This window comes from Delphinapterus leucas, chromosome 1 (genome assembly GCF_059928025.1).
Source record: "Delphinapterus leucas isolate spDelLeu-1000000601 "Yukka" chromosome 1, BTC_Dleu_Yukka2, whole genome shotgun sequence".
NCBI classification, from domain to species: domain Eukaryota; kingdom Metazoa; phylum Chordata; class Mammalia; order Artiodactyla; family Monodontidae; genus Delphinapterus; species Delphinapterus leucas.
In genome coordinates this window covers 174253449-174272779 of record NC_143129.1, presented here as the reverse complement: position 1 = coordinate 174272779, position 19331 = coordinate 174253449, and the positions used below count along the sequence as shown (strand labels likewise).

General features: G+C 54.3%; 1 protein-coding gene across 5 annotated transcripts in view; it reads right to left on the bottom strand.

Moving 5' to 3' along the window:
• The window catches only part of ECE1 (endothelin converting enzyme 1), a 113531-nt gene that overhangs the window by 10976 nt on the left and 83224 nt on the right, over positions 1–19331 (bottom strand). For all 5 annotated transcript variants that reach the window (XM_022552126.3, XM_022552124.3, XM_089899577.1 and 2 more), the window contains exons 6-13: positions 16755–16901; positions 15557–15622; positions 14231–14422; positions 8355–8497; positions 6606–6720; positions 2791–2901; positions 1446–1544; positions 914–991 (exon numbers count right to left, since the gene is read on the bottom strand). In XM_022552126.3, the coding sequence (XP_022407834.1) occupies positions 914–991; positions 1446–1544; positions 2791–2901; positions 6606–6720; positions 8355–8497; positions 14231–14422; positions 15557–15622; positions 16755–16901 (951 nt within the window). The remainder of the gene's footprint in view (positions 1–913; positions 992–1445; positions 1545–2790; positions 2902–6605; positions 6721–8354; positions 8498–14230; positions 14423–15556; positions 15623–16754; positions 16902–19331) is intronic.

The following is a 19331-nucleotide window of genomic DNA, read 5'->3' as shown; positions in this document are numbered from 1 at the left end:
GGGGCAAGGTTCTCCCTTAGATCTGCTCTAGGACTTTTTGGCTTTACATCAGGGCTCTGGTAAAATGCTAGGCCCTTGGGGTCATGACTCCAATCCTGTGGGGTCTGCCTGGGCTGTCTCCAGGAGCCCCTCGTCTTATACCATGATACCCTGGAGCATCTAAAATTACTCTCAAGGAAAAAGGCTGCAGAATGAGTCCCATATTCTCAGAAGTAGTTTTAATATTCTTTGGTTTTAAATATAACCATGATGAGCGGTTATTACTATTTCTAAAATGCCTGAATTCACAAATTTCAATTATAAGGTATAAAACTTTATCTTTCGGGGCAGAAGCACAATCCGTTTAAAGGAGTGATTTGCCCAAAGGTCTAACCACCAGGGATGTATCAACTACGCTTGTTGCCTAAATTAAGCTTAAACGTGCACTTGGGATTTATTCTTCCTCTTTCCCATTAGCATTTCGAAGTCCGAATGAGAGGTCCAGGTTTCTCTGGGGAGGTTGGGGAGAAGCCTGGGGATAGGAGGCAACTCGGGGGGCTGGGAAGCGTATGAGGGGTTCCACTCTGTACTCCACCCCCTGATGCTTTAGGGACACCGATTCTCTCTACACCTTCTAGGATCTGTTTTCCCCCATTATTTCCCACTCATTCAGTAGAGCTGACTGTGCTGTACTGGTCATTGACTGCTAGCGGCTCTGGGGAGGTGGGGGTCACCGGCTGGCCCAGGAGAGGAAGGAGCAGATAACGGTTCCTTAGTTCGCGGTCCATGCCCAAACCCCACACCACATCATCTCCAGATGTCTTGACAGTCATGGTACCTCCAGCGGCCCACCCAGACCCAGCCTCTGCCCTTTCCCAAGCGGGGTCCCCATGGGTATTCAGGAATGCAAGGGGGCAGGGTGGGAGCCACTCACATCACTGAACACTTTGTCCAGCTCCTTGGGGTCCATGATAAAGTTGGGGTAGCCTATCATGTTGTAGATCGCATCCGCCTGGGCAGGAGAGACACAGAGGACAGTGAACGCCCAGCAGTGCTCTGTGGGTGCCGGGCTCAGGGTCTGGGCCAAGGGGAAACGGCCCAGCTCCTCCCATCTCAGAGCTTTCATGTCCCTTCCTCTTGTCTAACTTCCACTTATCCTTGGGGTCTCTGCCTAAATGTCATGTCCCAAGGGAAGCCTTCCCTGGTCACCACCCCCTGCTGGGCTGCATCTCATCCATGGTCACACCTCCCTTGCACACTTAGCACAGTTTGTTTTCATACAGTCGTTAATCCGATCATATGTTCAAGGCTGTCCCTCCATCGTGCTGGACTTTCCACCTCCTGAACGCAGGACAGCAACCGTGCTGCACTCATTGGATAAAACTAGTCCCTTCTTCATCCACCCTCGTCTCTCTGAGGCTGCTGCCCTCTGTGCGGGACCCCTCCCAGCACCCGTCCAGCCTCACCTTTTCCTTGGCTGATTTCCGAGTGTCTTCATCCATCCACTTCAGGGTGCTCAGGCTCTCTTCAAACGCCTTCTTGATCTCCAGGATTATCTCGCTGGCCTGAGAAGACAGCAGCTGAACCAGTCAGGTCTGGGCACTGGACTTGCCTAAAGGCAGTGGGCATCCCAGGGAGAAGGATGACGCCAGGCCAGAGACTCAACTCAGATCCTGGCTCGAGGCCTTGTGCTCCAAGGTGCTGGGCTTAGGAGGGGGGCCACAGCCATGTTCCCCCCAACTCGTTCCTCTGAACACTAACATCCTGTGAGATGAGACTGGACTTCTGTAAACAGGGCTCCCTGGTCAAATACACTCAGGGTAACCTTTGGGAACGTTGGAAAAGTCTCTTTGCTGCGGGACTTTTCAGAGCCTTTACTGGGTACCAGGCGCTGCAACTCTTTTTAGAGATGCCAGAATATGTAGCTGTTCTCAGATGTACTGGACCACAGAATTCCCTTCTGATGGACTGGGCTTTAAAATCTAGAGAGGTCGAGTTCCGAGGAGCGGTTTCAGAAATGCTCTGCTTGGGCTGGAGATGAATGGCTGCTTTTGAGGGTGATAACGTCGAGAGCAGACCCGGAGACTGAAGACTCTAGGGCAGGGGAAGGTGGAGTCGGGCAGCAGAAAGAGCAGAGGGACTGATGGCATCAGCCACTAACAGATAGGTCATGGTCAGTCACGTAATAGATTTGAGTCTCAGTTTGCTAACCTCTGACTGCAAATAATATCTATGCAGTTAAAGTTAGAAATAAAAGTGGTACCAACGACGTAACAGCTACCATTTATTGACCCCTTCTTCTGTGCCAGGTGCCCTCTTGTGTGCACTATGTCATTTCGTCTCCACTGGCAGGATGGACACTCCCACTTCCATGTTCACGGAGTGAGATTATCCCAAGTCACCCAGCCAGGAAGAGGTAAAGCCAGGATCTGAGCTGGGGCCTGGCTGTCTCCTGGTGCTCAGCCATGAGGTTCCTCTGTCCGTCACCCCTCGAGGTCAGGGTGCTCTGTCAACATTACCTCTCTGGGTCCTGCCTGCCTCTGGGAGGTGGAGATGGCTGGAATAACCTGGCCGGGCTGTGGTGAGGGTTACGTGAGCTACTACAGATAAAGTGCCTGGTACCCGATCATAGCAACTATTGTGCATAACTCAGATTATTCAAGGCTTTAGGAAACAGGACCTTGGAGTTAAAGCTGGAGCCCTGGCCTGGGGTAGGGAAGGTCCAGAGCAGACCAGAGCGTGGGCTGTCAGGCTCGTGAGGGGCCATCGCAGGAGTGATGTCACAGCCTGTGTGCACAGGGAGACACTTACTATGTTCTTGCTGTCCTCGGCGAAGGTCGCTTTGACGAACATGGGGCCCAGGGCGAAGCCCAAGGTGTTCTCTGTGTCACTCACGCAAAACTTCCAGCGAGGAAGACAGGTCTGGAAAACACAAGTCAGAGAGGTTACTTGGCCCCCATCCTTCTTCCCAACCCCTGTCTGTCTGGGAGGTAGCACCAGCTAGGCCCGTGCTCCTGTCCAGAACTTGAGGGAGACCTTTTCTGACCCAGTGGAAGTTATTTTAGGCACTGGACCAAGAGGCCACGGGATAGCCCTAATCACCGGCATCTACTACTTCCTGCAGAGCACTTCACAGATGCTGATGGTATCCTCCGGAGCCATCAAAATGAACCTGGGAGCCTGATGAGGAAACAGATACTCAGCAAGGGGAAACCGCTGGTCCAGAGGCCCCCAGCCACCGGAACTCTCAGGTGCCTGATTCCACACCCCACACCCCTCCTGGAAGAGGATGAGGATCCTGGTGGCAGAGAGCCTTGGGCAGTTAACTTTCTACCCCCCGGTGAGGCGCTAGCTTCAGCCCCACTTGCTCCCCTGCCCAGGCAGCCTTTGGGGACAGTCCGTATGACCACAAGTGGTGGCCCTGCTCACATAAACCCCTGTGCTGCAGAGGAAGCCCAGTCTTCTTAACCCTGAAGAGCAGGTGGTAAAAACCACCCAGGCTCAGGGTAGCCTGCTTCATAATAGCCATCAACTGAAAACAACACAAATGCCCATCGACAGGCAGATGGATAAACAAAATGTGGTATTTTTATACAACAGCACACGACTTGGAAACAAAAGGGAAGGAACAACTGATGTACACAACATGGATGAATTTCACAGCTATTTTGCTGAGCAAAAGAAGCCCGCACAGTTGTGTGGTCCCATCTACGCCCACCTCTGGGGATGCTGGGTCGGGGAGACTGATGGGAATGGCGGGCAAGGGACCCTCCTGTGCAGAGCACGCTGGACAAACGGCTGATGGAAATGTTCTCTGTCTTGATTGGGTTGGTGGTTACAGGAGTGATTTGATTTGTCAAAACTCACTAACCTGTATACTTAGTGTATACATTTTATTGTGTGTAAATTACACCTTTTAAAAAATTTTCTTAAAGGCAAGAAGGAAGAAAGGAAGGAAGAAAAAGGCACTCCAGCCTTCGCTAAGTTCTTTTTTTTTTTTTTTTTTTTTTTTTTTCAGTACACGGGCCTCTCACTGTTGTGGCCTTTCCCGTTGCGGAGCACAGGCTCCAGACACGCAGGCTCAGCGGCCATGGCTCACGGGCTCTGCCACTCCGCAGCATATGGGATCTTCCCGGACCGGGGCACGATCCCGTGTCCCCTGCATCGGCAGGCGGACTCCCAACCACTGCGCCACCAGGGAAGCCCCTCTAAGTTCTTTTAAACTCTCCCAGCCGTGTGTCCACTTGGCCGCCCCTCTCCTCCCCCCAACCCCACCCACTGCTCTTCCTCAGCTTCAAAGCCTACAGCTGGACATGGGCTGTACCCGGATCTGGAGGAGCCTGACCCCACAGGAGGTTGGGCCCAGGGGGATTCTAACTCCTGGGCTCTGTGGGGGCTCCAGGCTGGAACGGCTGAATCACGGACTGATTCTTATTGTCTTCTCAGGGGGTTCTTCGCGTAAACCCGTTCATTCACGCACGCGTTCATTAACTCACACAGCCAGTGTTCTCTGAGCAGTTCTGCTGTGCCCTGATTGTGCTAGGTCTTGCCCTCTGGGCTCAGCTGAAATGCCCAGAACATTCGGGGGAGAGACAGGTGCATAAAAAGCGTAACAGCATCAGCAATAGTAGTAAATGTTTAGTAAGTGTTTACTGGGTGCGGGGCCCTACCCTGCAGAATCCTCGCTGTTAACCCGACGAGGCAGGTACCCTCTGTGCTCCTTTCTGCAGGTGAAGAACACGGTGTGCAGTATGGTAGCCTTCACAGCAGACTTTGCAGGGATTCCCTCATGTAATCCCAGACAACCCTCTGGTAAATAGGGCAGTGATGAGTTACCCCTTTTTACAGATGGGAAGACTGAGCTCCCTGATCCAATGAAGTGATTTGCCCAAGGCTGTATGGTTAGAGGAAGCATTGCAAACTCAGAACTTCTGACCCAAAGCTCTGTGCTATTACCTCCCTACGAGGATGGGCACCTGGATGCTCTATAAGGCTTTACAAATTAAAAGTGTTTTCCCAAATGGAGGCCATTCCCAAGGGTCCTGTGAGATGAGGTCAGGGATGATCCCAAACAACAGATGAGAAAACTGAGGCTCAGAGAGCCTGGGAGACCACGTGTTCAGGGGACAGAGTCCCTGCCTTGTCGCGTCTGTGACCCAGGCGCTCACCCAGGGCTGGTCCAAGATAGTAGCAGGTGGGGCAGGAAGGAGGGCAGGGCAGCCAGCTCTTCCCCTGGCCCTTCTCTGCGGGCCCAGGGTGGCCTTCGTGGCTGAGCAAGCCCCTCTTGTCAGGAGCAGGGATTGTTCCCAGCCTCCCTCTCCCTCTGTCCCCTTCCTGCCAGAGGTGGGTGTACAAGGGGAGGGAGAGACAGAACTTTCCCCAGGATCAGCTCCAGGGCCCACATGCTGCCATCCTCTGCCAGTCCTCATCTGGCTCTGCCCACTGCCCTGGACTCTGGGAGGGGCTGCAGGAGCAGAGTCCACCTGGCGCCAGCTCTGCTCGCCCCCTGGGGTCTTGCTAGCTGCGGTCCTGGGCGTGGGCAGGGTGTGCCGGGGTAGGGGGGCTTGGCACTCCAGCCTCCACTGCTCTGTGGCTGGGGCACCTCCTAGCTGCCTGCAGGGGTCCCGGCTTGGTGTATCCCCTCAGCACGTGAGGACTGATCGGTTTCTCTCAGCCCCCTCAGCAGACATGGGGGCCTGGGGCGCAGACCCCATCTCAGTGTCTCCGTACTGGGCTCAGAGTCTGGCACATGGTGTCAGGGCGTCAGTGAACATGCACTAGCTGGCCATGTGAACGACACAATGACCTCCACTTCCTTGGGGAGGTGGAAGTAGCTGGAGGGCAGGGGTCACAGTGGGGCAGTTAAAGCTGGTGAAGGGACTTCCCTGGTGGTCCAGTGGTTAAGACTCCAGGCTCCCAGTGCAGGGGGCCCGGGTTTGATCCCTGGTCGGGGAACTAGATCCCACATGCGTGCCGCAACTAAGAAGCCCACATGCCGCAACTAAAAAAAAAGATCCCGTGTGCCTCAACTAAGATCCCGCGTGCCTCAACTAAGATCCCGCGTGCCTCAACTAAGACCTGGCACAGCCAAATAAAGATAAATAAATAAGTACTAAAAGATAAAATAAAATAAAATAAAGCTGGTGGAAACCACCTGGTCTGGGGCTTGGGAGGATAATGGTATCAGTGGACACTCGTGTCGTACTTACCGTGAGTCAGGGGCTGCTCCAAGGGTTTTACATTTATGGTGAAGAAGTAGTATTATTGGGGGGGGGGGTCCCTGTGTGAGAGGGGGCTGATGATCATACCCACCTTGCAGGGATGTGACAGTCACATGAGTTACACAAGGAAAGCCTTATCACCATCACCATTGAGAAGGAGTCGGAAGGGAAAGCCCAGAAGCCACCTTTTGCTGTAAATTAGCTAAATCACTGAGAGTCCTCTTTACACTTGAAGACGGTGTAATCACCTCTTCCTGGAAACTTCTGCCCACCCCTGGCTGGCTTAGATCCCCTCCTGTGCGCCCAGGGACACCATGGTGGATCCCTTCAGTGGCCCTCTTCATCCTCTGCCTGTCGTCTACCTCCCTCGCGAGTTCTAGGGCCTGGCGCACAGCAGGTGCTCACCTTCTTAGTCCCGTACATGACTTCCATGAACTTCTCGTCGGCGTCCTGGAAGCGCTGATCGAGGAAGGAGCTTGTTTTCCGCACCAGGTTCCAGATCATGTAGTTGTTCAGCAGGCTGGGGCAAGAAGATGACAGACAGGCTCAGAAGTGCCCCAGGTTGGACGCCCAGCAGCATTCCCCCCACTGGCCTCTAGGGGGCGCTCACGGAGATGCACCCTGGATGCTGTGTGGTACTGGGCTGAAGAAGGGAAGGAGTGGCCATTTCCAATGCTTGGGGAAGACCCAGCCAGAAGGCCAAAGATGGGAAAGGGGGCCTAAGAATCGGAGGGGAAGGAAGGAAGCTCTGGCCAGCCAGGCCAAGTTCTCTATGAATGAGAGCTCTCACTGCCCCCATCCCCAGGGCACAGAGAACCATCTGTGGCTGGTGTCACCTCTGCAAACAAGTCACCTTCACACATAGACATAGTGTTCACTATGGTGAACATCCAGCCTCAAACTGGAACCAACCTGAAAGTCTGACAAGTGGGGAACAGTGAGTAAATAATCATATTTATACTTGACGGAATATTATGTAGCCATGAAAAATGAGACCTGCAGAGGGTCTGGGGCAACATGGGGAAGGTGCTTATAGTAAAGGTCAAGGGAAAAGCAGACTATACACGTGGTCACGATGATGGCGAAAAAAGGAACCATGTATTAGAAAATCCACCTCTTGCTCTCTCTCTCACATACCTGCTTCTCTCTACAAACACACATACACATCCCATAAGATCAACATGAGTGTTTTGGGTAATTTGAATTTTTTTCTGTAGTTAAAAACATTTCTGCAACAAATCTTTACAATTAAAAAATCACAGGACTTCCCTGGTGGTCCAGTGGTTAAGAATCTGCCTTCCAATGCAGGGGACGCAGGTTCAATCCCTGGTCGGGGAACTAAGATTCCACATGCCGGGGGGCAACTAAGCCTGCGCGCTCTAGAGCCTGCATGCCACAACTAGAGAGCCCGTGTGCCACAACTAAGACCTGACGCAGCCAAATAAATTAAAAAATTATTTATTATTTTTGGCTGCGTTGGGTCTTCATTGCTGTGCGTGGGCTTTCTCTAGTTGCGGCGAGCGGGGGCTACTCTTCATTGTGGGGCGCGGGCTTCTCATTGTGGTGGCTTCTCTTGTTGCGGAGCACGGACTCTAGGTGCGCGGGCTTCAAGAGTTGTGGCACACGGGCTCAGTAGTTGTGGCTCGCGGGCTCTAGAGCACAGGCTCAGTAGTTGTGGCACACAGGCCTAGTTGCTCTGTGGCATGTGGTATCTTCCCGGACCAGGGCTCAAACCCGCGTCCCCCTCCACTGGCAGGCGGACTCCTAACCACTGCGCCCCCAAGGAAGCCCACTAAATAAATATTTTTAAAAAATCATAAATATTAACTAAATTATTAGCTAACATTTACTGAGTCCCATTCAGTGTCAGGCACTGTGTTAAAATACTTCACACAGATTATTTCACTCAGTTCTCTGTATTTGTATCCCCATTTTATGGATGAGGAAAATGAACCCGAAAAAGGGAAAGAAACATGCCCAAGGCTACCAAGCTGGCGGGCGGAGGAGCCTGGGTACCCTGCAGCCTCTCGCAGAAGCCAGCCCAGGGCCCATGTTCCTAGTCAGTGTGGCCCCCGTCCTGGCTGAGGAGAGGGGCCGTGTGTGACCAAGAGGCTGCCCATGAGAAGCCCATCCCAGGTGGCCGGGTGCCCTTACCATTTGTCTGTGATGTTGATGAGAGTGGAGACCTGGCTCAGGTACTCTTTGTCATAGACGACTATAGGCTCGGATTCGTTGATCTCCACGGGGTAGAAGATGGTGTTGAGGAAGGGCAGCCAGTTGATGGCGGGCGCCAAGGCCTGGAAGGGAAGCAGACAGCATGACTCTGGCTGGGCTGCTTCTCCTCAGAGCCCAAGACTCTAGGTCGTTCTTCTGAAGAAGGCGCCATCAAGCCCTCACCGCAGACAAAGCAAAGAGCTGGGCGCTGGCTGACGGTGCACTGGGCAGATGTGATGTCAAACCCAGGCTGGCTGACTGTTGTCAGAGACGCTGTACGTATAGAACTGTAAGGCACCAAACACCAAACTGTAACTCGAAATGGAATAAGAGGAGACACAGTGACAGCAGCGGCAGCCACTGTTGGTCAAGCCCCTCCAGTGCCAGGGGCCACCATCAGTGACACACATCTTCTCTCAGTTGGACCTCATGACAAGCCTAGGCGGTAGGTACCATTATCCCCATTTTACTGATGAAGAAACTGAGCCTTAGAGGGGTCTGCAATGGATGTGTGTAGAATCCGGAGCCAACTGCCTGGGTTCATACGCTTACTAGCTGTGTGACCTGGAGTAAGTGGATGAGCCCCTCTGTGCCTCGGGAATCTCATCTGAAAAGTGAGGCTCGTCATCATAAAACCCACCCCACAGGGTTAGTGTGAGAATTACACAAGTAATCCTGTCTGTTCCACTCAACATGTGGTCCTGTAACATCAACTGGATTCTATATGATCAGTCTTCTGTACGACTGGTAACTACAAGAATAACAGCAGTAGAGTGCATAGAATTCTCTATGCACAGGAGGTCTTTCTCAGGCATGGGATCTGGAAAAGCAAGCATAGGAGGATAACCTCAGCAAGAGAGGAAAAGCCCTCAGCTCAGCCCATGCCCACACAGGAAGCCAGTCAGCTCTATTTTAAGATAATTTAAAAGGAGCACCTGCACACAACCCTCCCCACAGAGGCACATGCCACTTTGCATAACTCTCAGCTCCCAGAGGGCTGCACTTGCCCTTGGCCCGCCTAACGGCAGCCCCACTGCATGGAGCTCCCATCTGTCTATCTTCGGGGTCTCCGTGTCCACAGCCAGGAGTTCCATTTCTCACCAGGCAGCCTCCAGCCATGCAAGCTATTTCTCAAGGTTCCAATTACTGTCTTGTGAGTGTTTTGATGACCAAGTGGCACAACTTTAAAAAAAAATTGTGGTAACATAAAATTTACCACCTTAGCCATGTTTAAGTGTACAGTTCAGTGGCATTAAGTATAACATATTCACGTTGTGCAACCATCACCACCATCCATCCACAGAGTTCATCTTGCAAAACTGAGACTCTGAATCTATTAAAAATAACTCCCCCCATCCCCCTCCCTCAGCCCTAGACAACCACCATTCTACTTTCTGTCTGTGAACCTGACTACTCTATGTACCTCATCTAAGTGGAACCATGCAGTCTATTTGTCCTTGGGACTGGCTTATTTAACTTAGCATAATGTCCTCAAGTTACACAACTTTTGAATGGACTGCTCTAGTCCTATTTTCCCCATATGTTCTGTTGTTTTTAGTTCTTTTCAGTCCTGTACTTTTACAGGATGCAAGGTTTTTCAGGACTGCATATACTGTGTTACAGCAAAAACGCCTGTAACGTCAATGGTATCTGGCATTTAGCAAGCAATCAATGTTAGCTATTATAATCATTGATGAGCTATTGTAATCATTGCTCAAAGTCTCCCAAGAGTGGTCCTGGGACTGATTCCAAATTCTGTTCTTTGTTCCCTTGAAAACGGGCAAAATGTAAGACAAATAAAGGAAGCGAGAGATGCCTTATAAATGGCCTTCATACAGGAAGATCAATTAAGAACGTAAAATCAATCTGTGACATCGATGAATCTGTAACCTGCTGGTAAATACTTATGATGTCCTCAGTGACAGAGGCAGCCATAAAAACCTCCCACTTGACAGTCTCTCTGGTTTTAAAGGGCAGCTCAGCTGCTGGGGAACAAGGACCTCAAAGGACTGAGGAGGGCAGGTCCCGTGGGCAGTGGTGTGCTGGTAAACATTTAACAACTGGCTCTCAGTGATGCCGGATAATTTGCATTCCCACCATGACCTATTGCAAACTACCCACAGAGTTGGGAAGAGCTGTGCCCAGTGGGCCCCAATACATCCCCATCTGCCTGGCACCAAGGTGAGCTGGGAAGAGCCCTGTTTTGGAGAAGACCTAGGCTGGGGTCCCCATCATGAACCAGCTCTGGACCTCAAGTCACTTTGCAGCCTTTCTCTCAAATGGAGACAAAAATCCCTACCCAGGTGGCGCAGTGGTTGAGAGTCTGCCTGCCAATGCAGGGGACACGGGTTCGAGCCCTGGTCTGGGAGGATCCCACATGCCGCGGAGCAACTGGGCCCGTGAGTCACAACTCCTGAGCCTGCGCGTCTGGAGTCTGTGCTCCGCAACGAGAGGCCACGACAGTGAGAGGCCCGCGCATCGCGATAAAGAGTGGCTCCCGCTCGCCACAACTGGAGAAAGCCCTCGCACAGAAACGAAGACCCAACACAGCCAAAAATAATAAATAAATTAATTAATTAAAAAAAAAAAAGCTGACGCAGCCACAGATAAAATAAAAATAAATTTAAAAAAAATCCCTGCCAAGGGTGGGCTGCTCTGTGCCTCTCGGGACAGCTTATACAATAAATCGAGCTTCTTTTTTCCCGTAGCTTGTCCATTCCTCCCTCTCTTCCTGGCAAGAGCTCCTTAAGCAGGTGACCTCTGGGGCTCCCCATCAAATTTCTGTGGCTGCAAAACTTGAAGGTGTCCAGGTGAGATGGTCAGACAGGGCTCAACACTTAGAGCCACCTGACAGTGTGACCTGCTGGCAAAATCCCCCGGGAAAATCGCCAAGTTTACAAAATGTCGCTGTTTATACAATTAACAAGAGCTTCATAAACTGCAGGTGATTGGAACTCTCTGATCAGGGTACAGATACAGGTGATGATAAATCCCCGTATACTTAACACAAGCCTGTTCCTTTTGCGAGAGCAGATGTTCTGTGCAGGTAAATTCCCACAACTCTGAAACAGCGCATGTTGAATACCAGGATTTTCACATTTTCAATCTTTACTGATTTAGTGAACACTTAACTTAAACCCGAGTGCCTGGGTCCATCTCCATGGAGACGGCTGTTTTAACCAACCAGGACATTCCACTTGTGACTCAAAGCCTCTGGGGCACACAGATGAGCTCTATTTTCCACACCCGCAGCCAAAGAGCACTGCTGGTCACCAAGCACCCAGCTCAAGTAGGCTTGCAAACTGGGAGAGGAACAAGGATGCTCCCAGGCTCTATCTCAGCTGAAGAATTTAGAGCAGAGGATGGGGCTCATTCCCAATCAATTTTTGGTGTGGAAGGTCCTAGAAAGGAACAGGAAGGTCCTCAAGCCCCTAGAGAAGCAACAGAAGGATGTTGGATTCATGGGTCTGAATTCAGACTCTGCTGCTGGGGGCTTGCCTGGAACCGCCGTGTATTCCTAGAACCACACTGTGAAAGGCTGGGGCGCCTTTCCCTGAGCCTCCTGGAGTCTGGGAAGAACACCAAATTTCCAGATACCAGGGAACAAAAAGACATTCTCTGTCCAAGGGTGGAATGAATCAAACTGGTTTAGGGCTGGAGACGTGGGCTGTCATCACCGATGACACAGGAATAATACTAAGATCGATTACTGTAATATGTTCGAATTGCATGTCAGTTTACAAGATGAGAACTCATCCTTTGCCTTATCTCACCGTCATGCAACCCCATGGGCAGGGCAGGCCGATTCTCATCCAGGACACCAGGCTTCAGGGGTCCAGGACTTCTTTAAACACTAGATATAATTTTTTTATACGTAACCATGCCCATTTCTCCTGGGAGACGCGCCACAGTTTTCAACCTGTCCTCAAAGAATTCTGTGACTTCAAGTTAAGAACCACTGCCCCTTATGAGGGCAGGGGCTGTCCCTCATTTGTCTCTCTGTTCTGCAACGGAGCAGGTGTAAATGAGCAAGCAAAGCCCATTTTACAAGGAAGGAAACCGAGGCTCAAAGAGGGGGTTATGTGACTTGCCCAAGGCTCACGGTGGGCCTGGGCCAGAGCAGTCTTCTGACTCCAAGCCCAGGACTCACACAACTCCAGGCTGCTGCCTCTGCTAAAATCCTCCCCACCCTGGGAGCTCTGTAGCTGGGAGGGAGGAAAGCCTTTCCTTGCTTGGTTGGAAGAATAGAGCAAAAGCAATGGTGAAAAGACATCTAGGGACAGAGCCTGGAAGCCACGCTGGGGCAGATGTGCCCAGGGCTACTGTGCTTTCTCGGCCACTCTCGGGCTGTCAGTTGCCTTCGTGGCCATGCAGGGGGGAGAGGGACTGCTGGAGCCCTTCTGGGCTGAGAACTGGGCAGCTGGAGCAAACCAAATCATGTTGCACAAACAGCATCTTCCTCGACTTCCTGGCCTCGGAGCGGAAAAACAGTGCCAGATGGTGCCCAGCACAGGCTGCTGATCTCCATAACAATCCACTCAGCACCACTCCCCCTGATGACAGCTTCTCTGGGGACCTAAAGGGCAGCTGGCACCCAGAAGGAGGCCAGGCTCTCTTGCCCTCATCCCCAGCCTTTGTGTGGGCTGCACCTCCGCCTGGGACACTCAGTCAGCCTGGCCCCTGCTCTCTTATTCATTAGACTCACCCTCCCTGACTTAGCTCTGCCCCTGGCCCCAGTGCCCTGCTTCTTCTGCCCAAAGCACTCGGCAACGAGACTGAGCTTGTTTCCTCGCTGGTGTCCCTTACTCGCCTGGAAGCACATCAAGAGAAAGGCCCCAAGGTAGCCCCACAGACACCTGTTGGAGGGAGGGATGGAGAGAGAAAAAGGGGTAGGGACCTAGGTGTTCTTCCCTAAAGCAGCAGAGATGAGCCAAACTCTAATGGATGGGCAGGACTCGGCTGGGCAGAGGAAGAGTGAAGCCTCAACACAGGTGGCCTGAACATCCTTCCGAGCAGGGAAGCACGGCCTAGCCGAGCATTCCTGGGCGATGGCAGGAAACAGGAAGATTGACTAAGGCCATTCTGCTGATTCCTCTGCGACCCCAGAGCCTGGGGGAAGGCTGGACACCAACATGCCACGAACTGGAAAGAAGGAACTGGCAGGCAATCAACTCACTACCTGCAAGTCCCAAGCAGCCACCAGGGGGCAGGCTTTGATAGAGGCTGACCTACAGAAGAGCCATCGACTTCTCAGATGGGTACACCCAGTGCAGAGGGCGTCTGACCCCAACCCTGTTACAGCTCCAGGAGGTCACCAGGGGTCGTGGTCAAAAGCAGAGCTCCAGTGAGCCAAGCCTGAGTCCAGGTCCCAGCTCCCCTGCCACTTAGGAGCCTAGAGGCCTTGAGCACATCACCTAACCTCCCGGCTCGGAAAAGGGAGGTGACATCAGAACCCAACCTTCACGTTTATTGTGCACCAGGCTTGATGTACTTGAGCTTGAGAGACTGGAAATGCCCAGTCAATGTGAGCCAATATTATCACGACCACAGAGTCTCCCCAGGTAGCTGCGGTTGCAGAAAAGCAGCCTGGCGTAGGGCAAGAGACTGGCTTTGGCTGGTCTCCGGCTGTGTGGCCTTCAGCAGGCAACTCTAATTCCCTAAGCCTCAGTTCCGTCTGTGAACTGGGGACAACGACCATCCCTGCTTCATGCGGTTGTTCTGAGGGTCTGGTGAAGGGGGTGTAAACACCCCAGTCTAGTGCCCTCCATCCTGAGTTCTGTGGTGCCTCAGCCTCCGCGTCAGCAGAGCTCAGCTACCTGCAGTTCAGCTGCTGTCACTTTGTGGTAGAGGAGCTCCTCGTCCCGGCGCTTCTCCTGGGGGATGGTGATGTTGGCCAGCGCTGTCTCAAAGTCCAGGATCTGCTGCATCTGGGACCGGATGGTGTCCTCGTCCCCTCCGCCCAGCAGCTTTCCCAGCTGGACCATGTAGTTCAGGTATCCCGTCAGCACCTGTGGGACCCAGCACCCCCCATCCGTCAGTGGCTGCTACCCACTGCCCACTGGACAAGGGGCGCAGGGTGGGGCAGGCCAGCTGCAGCCCCGCGCAGGGAGCCAGGGGGCTGGGGGGTTTCACCCAGGATACCCGCTGGAAACCAGCTTCAAGAATGGTTTTGGCAGTGCACTCCTTCACTGGTTCCCCATGGCCCTCAGGATAAAGCCCACAAAGGTCCCGAAGTGGGCTGGTCCCTGCTGTCCCAGCCCATACTCCCTCCTGGACGCTCATCACATGGAAGCCACCAATTGGGCCATCGCTCAATTATTGGAACGCACTTCTGATCCACCCTGCTCTACCAGGCCCCCAGATTTGAATTAGGTCTCCAGGTTACTTTCTCAGCTCACCCTTCCCTTCTCACAATTTATCATCATGCCTCTAATCGGGTGGTTAGTTACTTAACATCTGCCTCCCCTCCTAGACTCGAAGCCCCATGGGGCAGGGACCAAGCTGGTCTTGTTCACCACTGTCTCCCTAGCATCAGGCACTTGGTAGCCACTTGCTCAACACAGTGGGTGGAATCATGAATGGACAGTCAACCAACTTCAGGCCAGGTCTCCCTGGGACATCACAGGAGGCAGCCAGGGGGAGGGAAAGGTGTGGGCTTTGGAGTTAGCGGATCTGGATGAGAATCTCAGCCTCACCACTGACGACTAGCTGTGTGACCTTGATAAGGTCACTTAGCATCTCTGAGCCTTATTTCCTCCTCTGTAACAGGCCAGGTAAAAATAATGTCCATGTGACACATAAGGCGAATGAAGTTCAGAGATGTTCAGTACCTGCAGGGTTACTGGGAAGGCCAGAGGTGATGTGTGTATAAGGTGGTGGGCGTTATCACTGCCTCGCTCTAGAATGGGGACAAATGACACCTGTCCCCTGTGCCCACAGTGCCTGAATATGGAAGAGCCTTACTCTAGAATGGGGACAAATGATACCCCTCCCCTGCCAGGGACTGCCAGGTAAGGGACACCTCTATGCTCCTCTAGCTTCAAAGACCTGCAGAGGTGTGTACACTGAGGGAACACCGAGGGGGATGAACCATGGAGAGAGGTGGTCTGGGCGGGAGCCACTCTCTAAAGAGGCACACCTACCTTCTCATTCTCGGTTTTGTTCAGGTAATAATCCCTCGAGGGTAAGCCCAGGCCAGACTGGTCCACCTAAAGAGAAATGCGGGGGTGAGAGGGGATCTCCCATTGCACTCGCACACCTGCGCACGCACACCTGCACGCAGTCTCCGTTTGCTCCAGGGACGGCAGGCACATGGCAGTGGAGGAGCAGCTCAGGCCCCAGCAGCAGCACAAGCTGGTAGCCGAGGCCATCCCTGGGATGGGCCCCCCAGCGAGGGGACAGACACATGTCGGGCTACATTCCTTCCCACACATGTGGTCAGCCATGGGGATTTGGGGCCCTTCTGAAGGTCAGACGGAACCACCCTCCTCTTTAAACTCCTTCTAGGCTTGGCAGAGCACTTATGCTTCATTAAACACTTCCCAAGGTGGTGAGCAGTCCAGAGCCACTCACGGCTGTGTCACCTTGGGCAAGTTGCTGAACCTTTCTGATCCTCAGGTTCTTTACCTGGAAAATAGGAGAACTATCTAACCCACAGAGCTGGGAGTGCCAGTGAGGGCCTTGTTGGGTGCTGGGCAGGTAGGGAGGGTCAATCCCTGATAGCTCCTATCAGAGCCTTGGGCCACACCTTGACATACCTAGAGTAGGTATTGCTATAGTTCATTTGACTGACAAGGAAACTGCATCTCAGAGAGGCTGAGGCACTTGCCCGTGGTCACGTAGTGAGTGAGTGGCAGAGGTGGGTGGGAACTTAGCCTTCAGGAGGCCCAACCCGGGTTTCTCGCTCCTGCCTCTGAGGGTGGGCAGAGCAGGGCTGGGGTCCCCTGGATGTGCTGGTGCTCAGTCTGGGGCAGGCTCTGGCAGGGAGAGGCGGACTCAAAGCTATTCCGAGCAGAGCCACAAAGGCCAGAGACTGAGCTGGGGTGACCGGGAGGTGACTCCAGCTGTGCTCAGGACTTGACATCACTCCTGGGACCCACAGTAACCAGTCAGAACCCCAAAGATTCACCTGTGCTGCAGTGACCCCCACCTACCCAAGGAAGGCAAGCCTGCCCTTTCACAACTTTCCTGCAAAAATCTCACAGTCGGGAGCCTCCAGAAATAACCAAGCTCAGAAACCAGAAGCCTGTCGCCCAAGGGCAAGTCTGCCCTCAAGGCGCTGCTTGCTAAACTCAAAACAGGCCCTGGGGTCAGGCCCAGCCCTCTCCCCCCGCCTCTCACCTGGATCACATTGCTGCTGGAGTTCTTAGAGTCAGCGCTGACGTAGACGGAGAAGAAGGGCGAGGTGCGGTAGTGGGACGTCACCACCTGCAGCGTGCCCTGGAAGTTGTTCTTGTCCCAGGGCCCCGTGATGTTCCAGCCCCCGAGCTGTGGGGAGGGAGGGGGGCCGGGGAGGGGATGAGCGGGGTCGGGGGGAGACTGGGTGTGGATTCTGACTCTGCTGCTGACTTGCTCTGTGACCCTCTGCATTCCTCTGACCTCTCTGAGCCTCAGGAGTAAATGAAAGGGCTGGTCTTCCTTCTTTTTTTCTTCCTCTCTCTCTTCCTCCCTCCCCCCTCCCCCTTCCTCCCTTCCTCCTTCCCTCCCCCTCCTCCTCCCCTTCCCCTCCCCCTCCCCCTCCCTTCCTTCCTTCCTCCCTCTCTCTGTCTCTCTCTCTCTTCCCCCCTCCCTCCCTCCTTTCCCTCCTTCCTTCCTCTCTCTCTTTTTCTTCTGGCCGTGCCATGTTGCGCAGCTTGTGGGATCTTAGTTCTCTGACCAGGGATTGAACCCACGCCCCCTGCAGTGGAAGCGCAGAGTCCTAACCACTGGACCTCCAGGGAAGTCCCTGGTCTGTCTTCATTAGGGGTTTCTGACCAGTCATGAAAACATATGGCGGCTGCTCCCTAGGTAGCTGGGGATGGGGATGGGAAGGAGAATTTTCCTGTACTCTGTTCACTTCTGCGTACTCCATCACATGAATGTAATTCCTATTAAAGCAGAAATTCAATTGTGCCTATAAAAAAAGGGTCCTTATTCTTTAAAAGGTTGGTGAGTTAAGGTCTATCAGAGTTTCTCTCCGAGTTGGGATGCTTTTCATCTCCTCAGTCTTCCCCGGTTGGGCACGTGCTGGCACGTGAGGCCTGTGCCAGCGAGGAGGGGCTGTCCCGTCCCGGATGCCCACAGCTCCCCACCCGGCTGCAGTGCCTCCCCTGAGCCCACCTAGGAGGCGGGCCTCCGGGGAGCAGCAGTTCCCCCGAAAACACCCACGGCCACCCTTCTGTGTGCACTGGGCAGTGCGGCCAGCCTTGGGCGCCCCCCCGACCCCCAAGTCCATCCAAGGCTGACTGGAAGGTGCCCAGGAAGAAGACTCATTCTGCTCAGGGTGACAGGGGGCCCGGGTCAGCGTGGCCCTCCTCACAGGGAGGGCTCTGCTTCTGATCCCAGACTTTCTGTTGGTCCTTCCAGAACACACCCCTCCTCACACACAAACATGCTCCCTGAGGAAATGGAAGTAGCAACGTAGAGAAACATCTTCCCTGTAAATAGGGCCCTTGTCCCACTCACAGACGCCCAGAGACATATACATGTGACAGCCCCACATAAATACATATAGACATTCCCACCTACACAGAGATGTGCACGCACACACACACATACACACTCACTCAGACAATCTGACACAAGTCAGCAGACAGACAGACTCCATGATCCAGCTGGTCAAGGTGGCTGGAGGTGTGAGGTGGCTGGGCCCTGGTGGCAGCTGAGAGCTGGGGCAGAAGCCAGGGGCACAGGCTGGTGGCAGGGGCAGGAGGAGATGGGGGGTACGGGGCAGGGGCAGGAGGAGATGGGGACAGGGGACAGCAGCAGGAGGAGATGGGGGGCAGGGGGCAGGGGCAGGAGGAGATGGGGACGGGGGCAGGGGGCAGGGGCAGGAGGAGATGGGGGCAGGTGGCAGGGGCAGGAGGAGATGGGGGTAGGGGGCAGGGGCAGGAGGAGATGGGGACGGGACAGGGGCAGGAGGAGATGGGGGGCAGGGGCAGGAGGAGATGGGGGTAGGGGGCAGGGGCAGGAGGAGATGGGGGGTATGGGGCAGGGACAGGAGGAGATGCGGGCAGGTGGTAGGGGCAGGAGGAGATGGGGGTAGGGGGCAGGGGCAGGAGGAGATGGGGGTATGGGGCAGGGGCAGGAGGAGATGGGGGCAGGGGGCAGGGGCAGGAGGAGATGGGGGCAGGGGCAGGAGGAGATGGGGCGTAGGGGCAAGAGACGGGGGGCAGGGGCAGGAGGAGATGGGGGAAGGGGACAGGGGCAGGAGGAGATGGGGCGTAGGGGCAAGAGACGGGGGGCAGGGGCAGGAGGAGATGGGGGAAGGGGGCAGGGGCAGGAGGAGATGGGAGGCAGGGGGCAGGGGCAGGAGGAGATGGGGGCAGGGGGCAGGGGCAGGAGGAGATGGGGGGTACGGGGCAGGGGCAGGAGGAGATGGGGGCAGGTGGCAGGGGCAGGAGGAGATGGGGGCAGGCGGCAGGGGCAGGAGGAGATGGGGGCAGGGGCAGGAGGAGATGGGGGGCAGGGGACAGGGGTAGGAGATGGGGGGCAGGGGGCAGGGGTAGGAGATGGGGGGCAGGAGGCAGGGGTAGGAGATGGGGGCAGGGGCAAGAGATGGGGGGCAGGGGCAGGAGGAGATGGGGCGTAGGGGCAAGAGACGGGGGGCAGGGGCAGGAGGAGATGGGGGAAGGGGGCAGGGGCAGGAGGAGATGGGGCATAGGGGCAAGAGACAGGGGGCAGGGGCAGGAGGAGATGGGGGAAGGGGGCAGGGGCAGG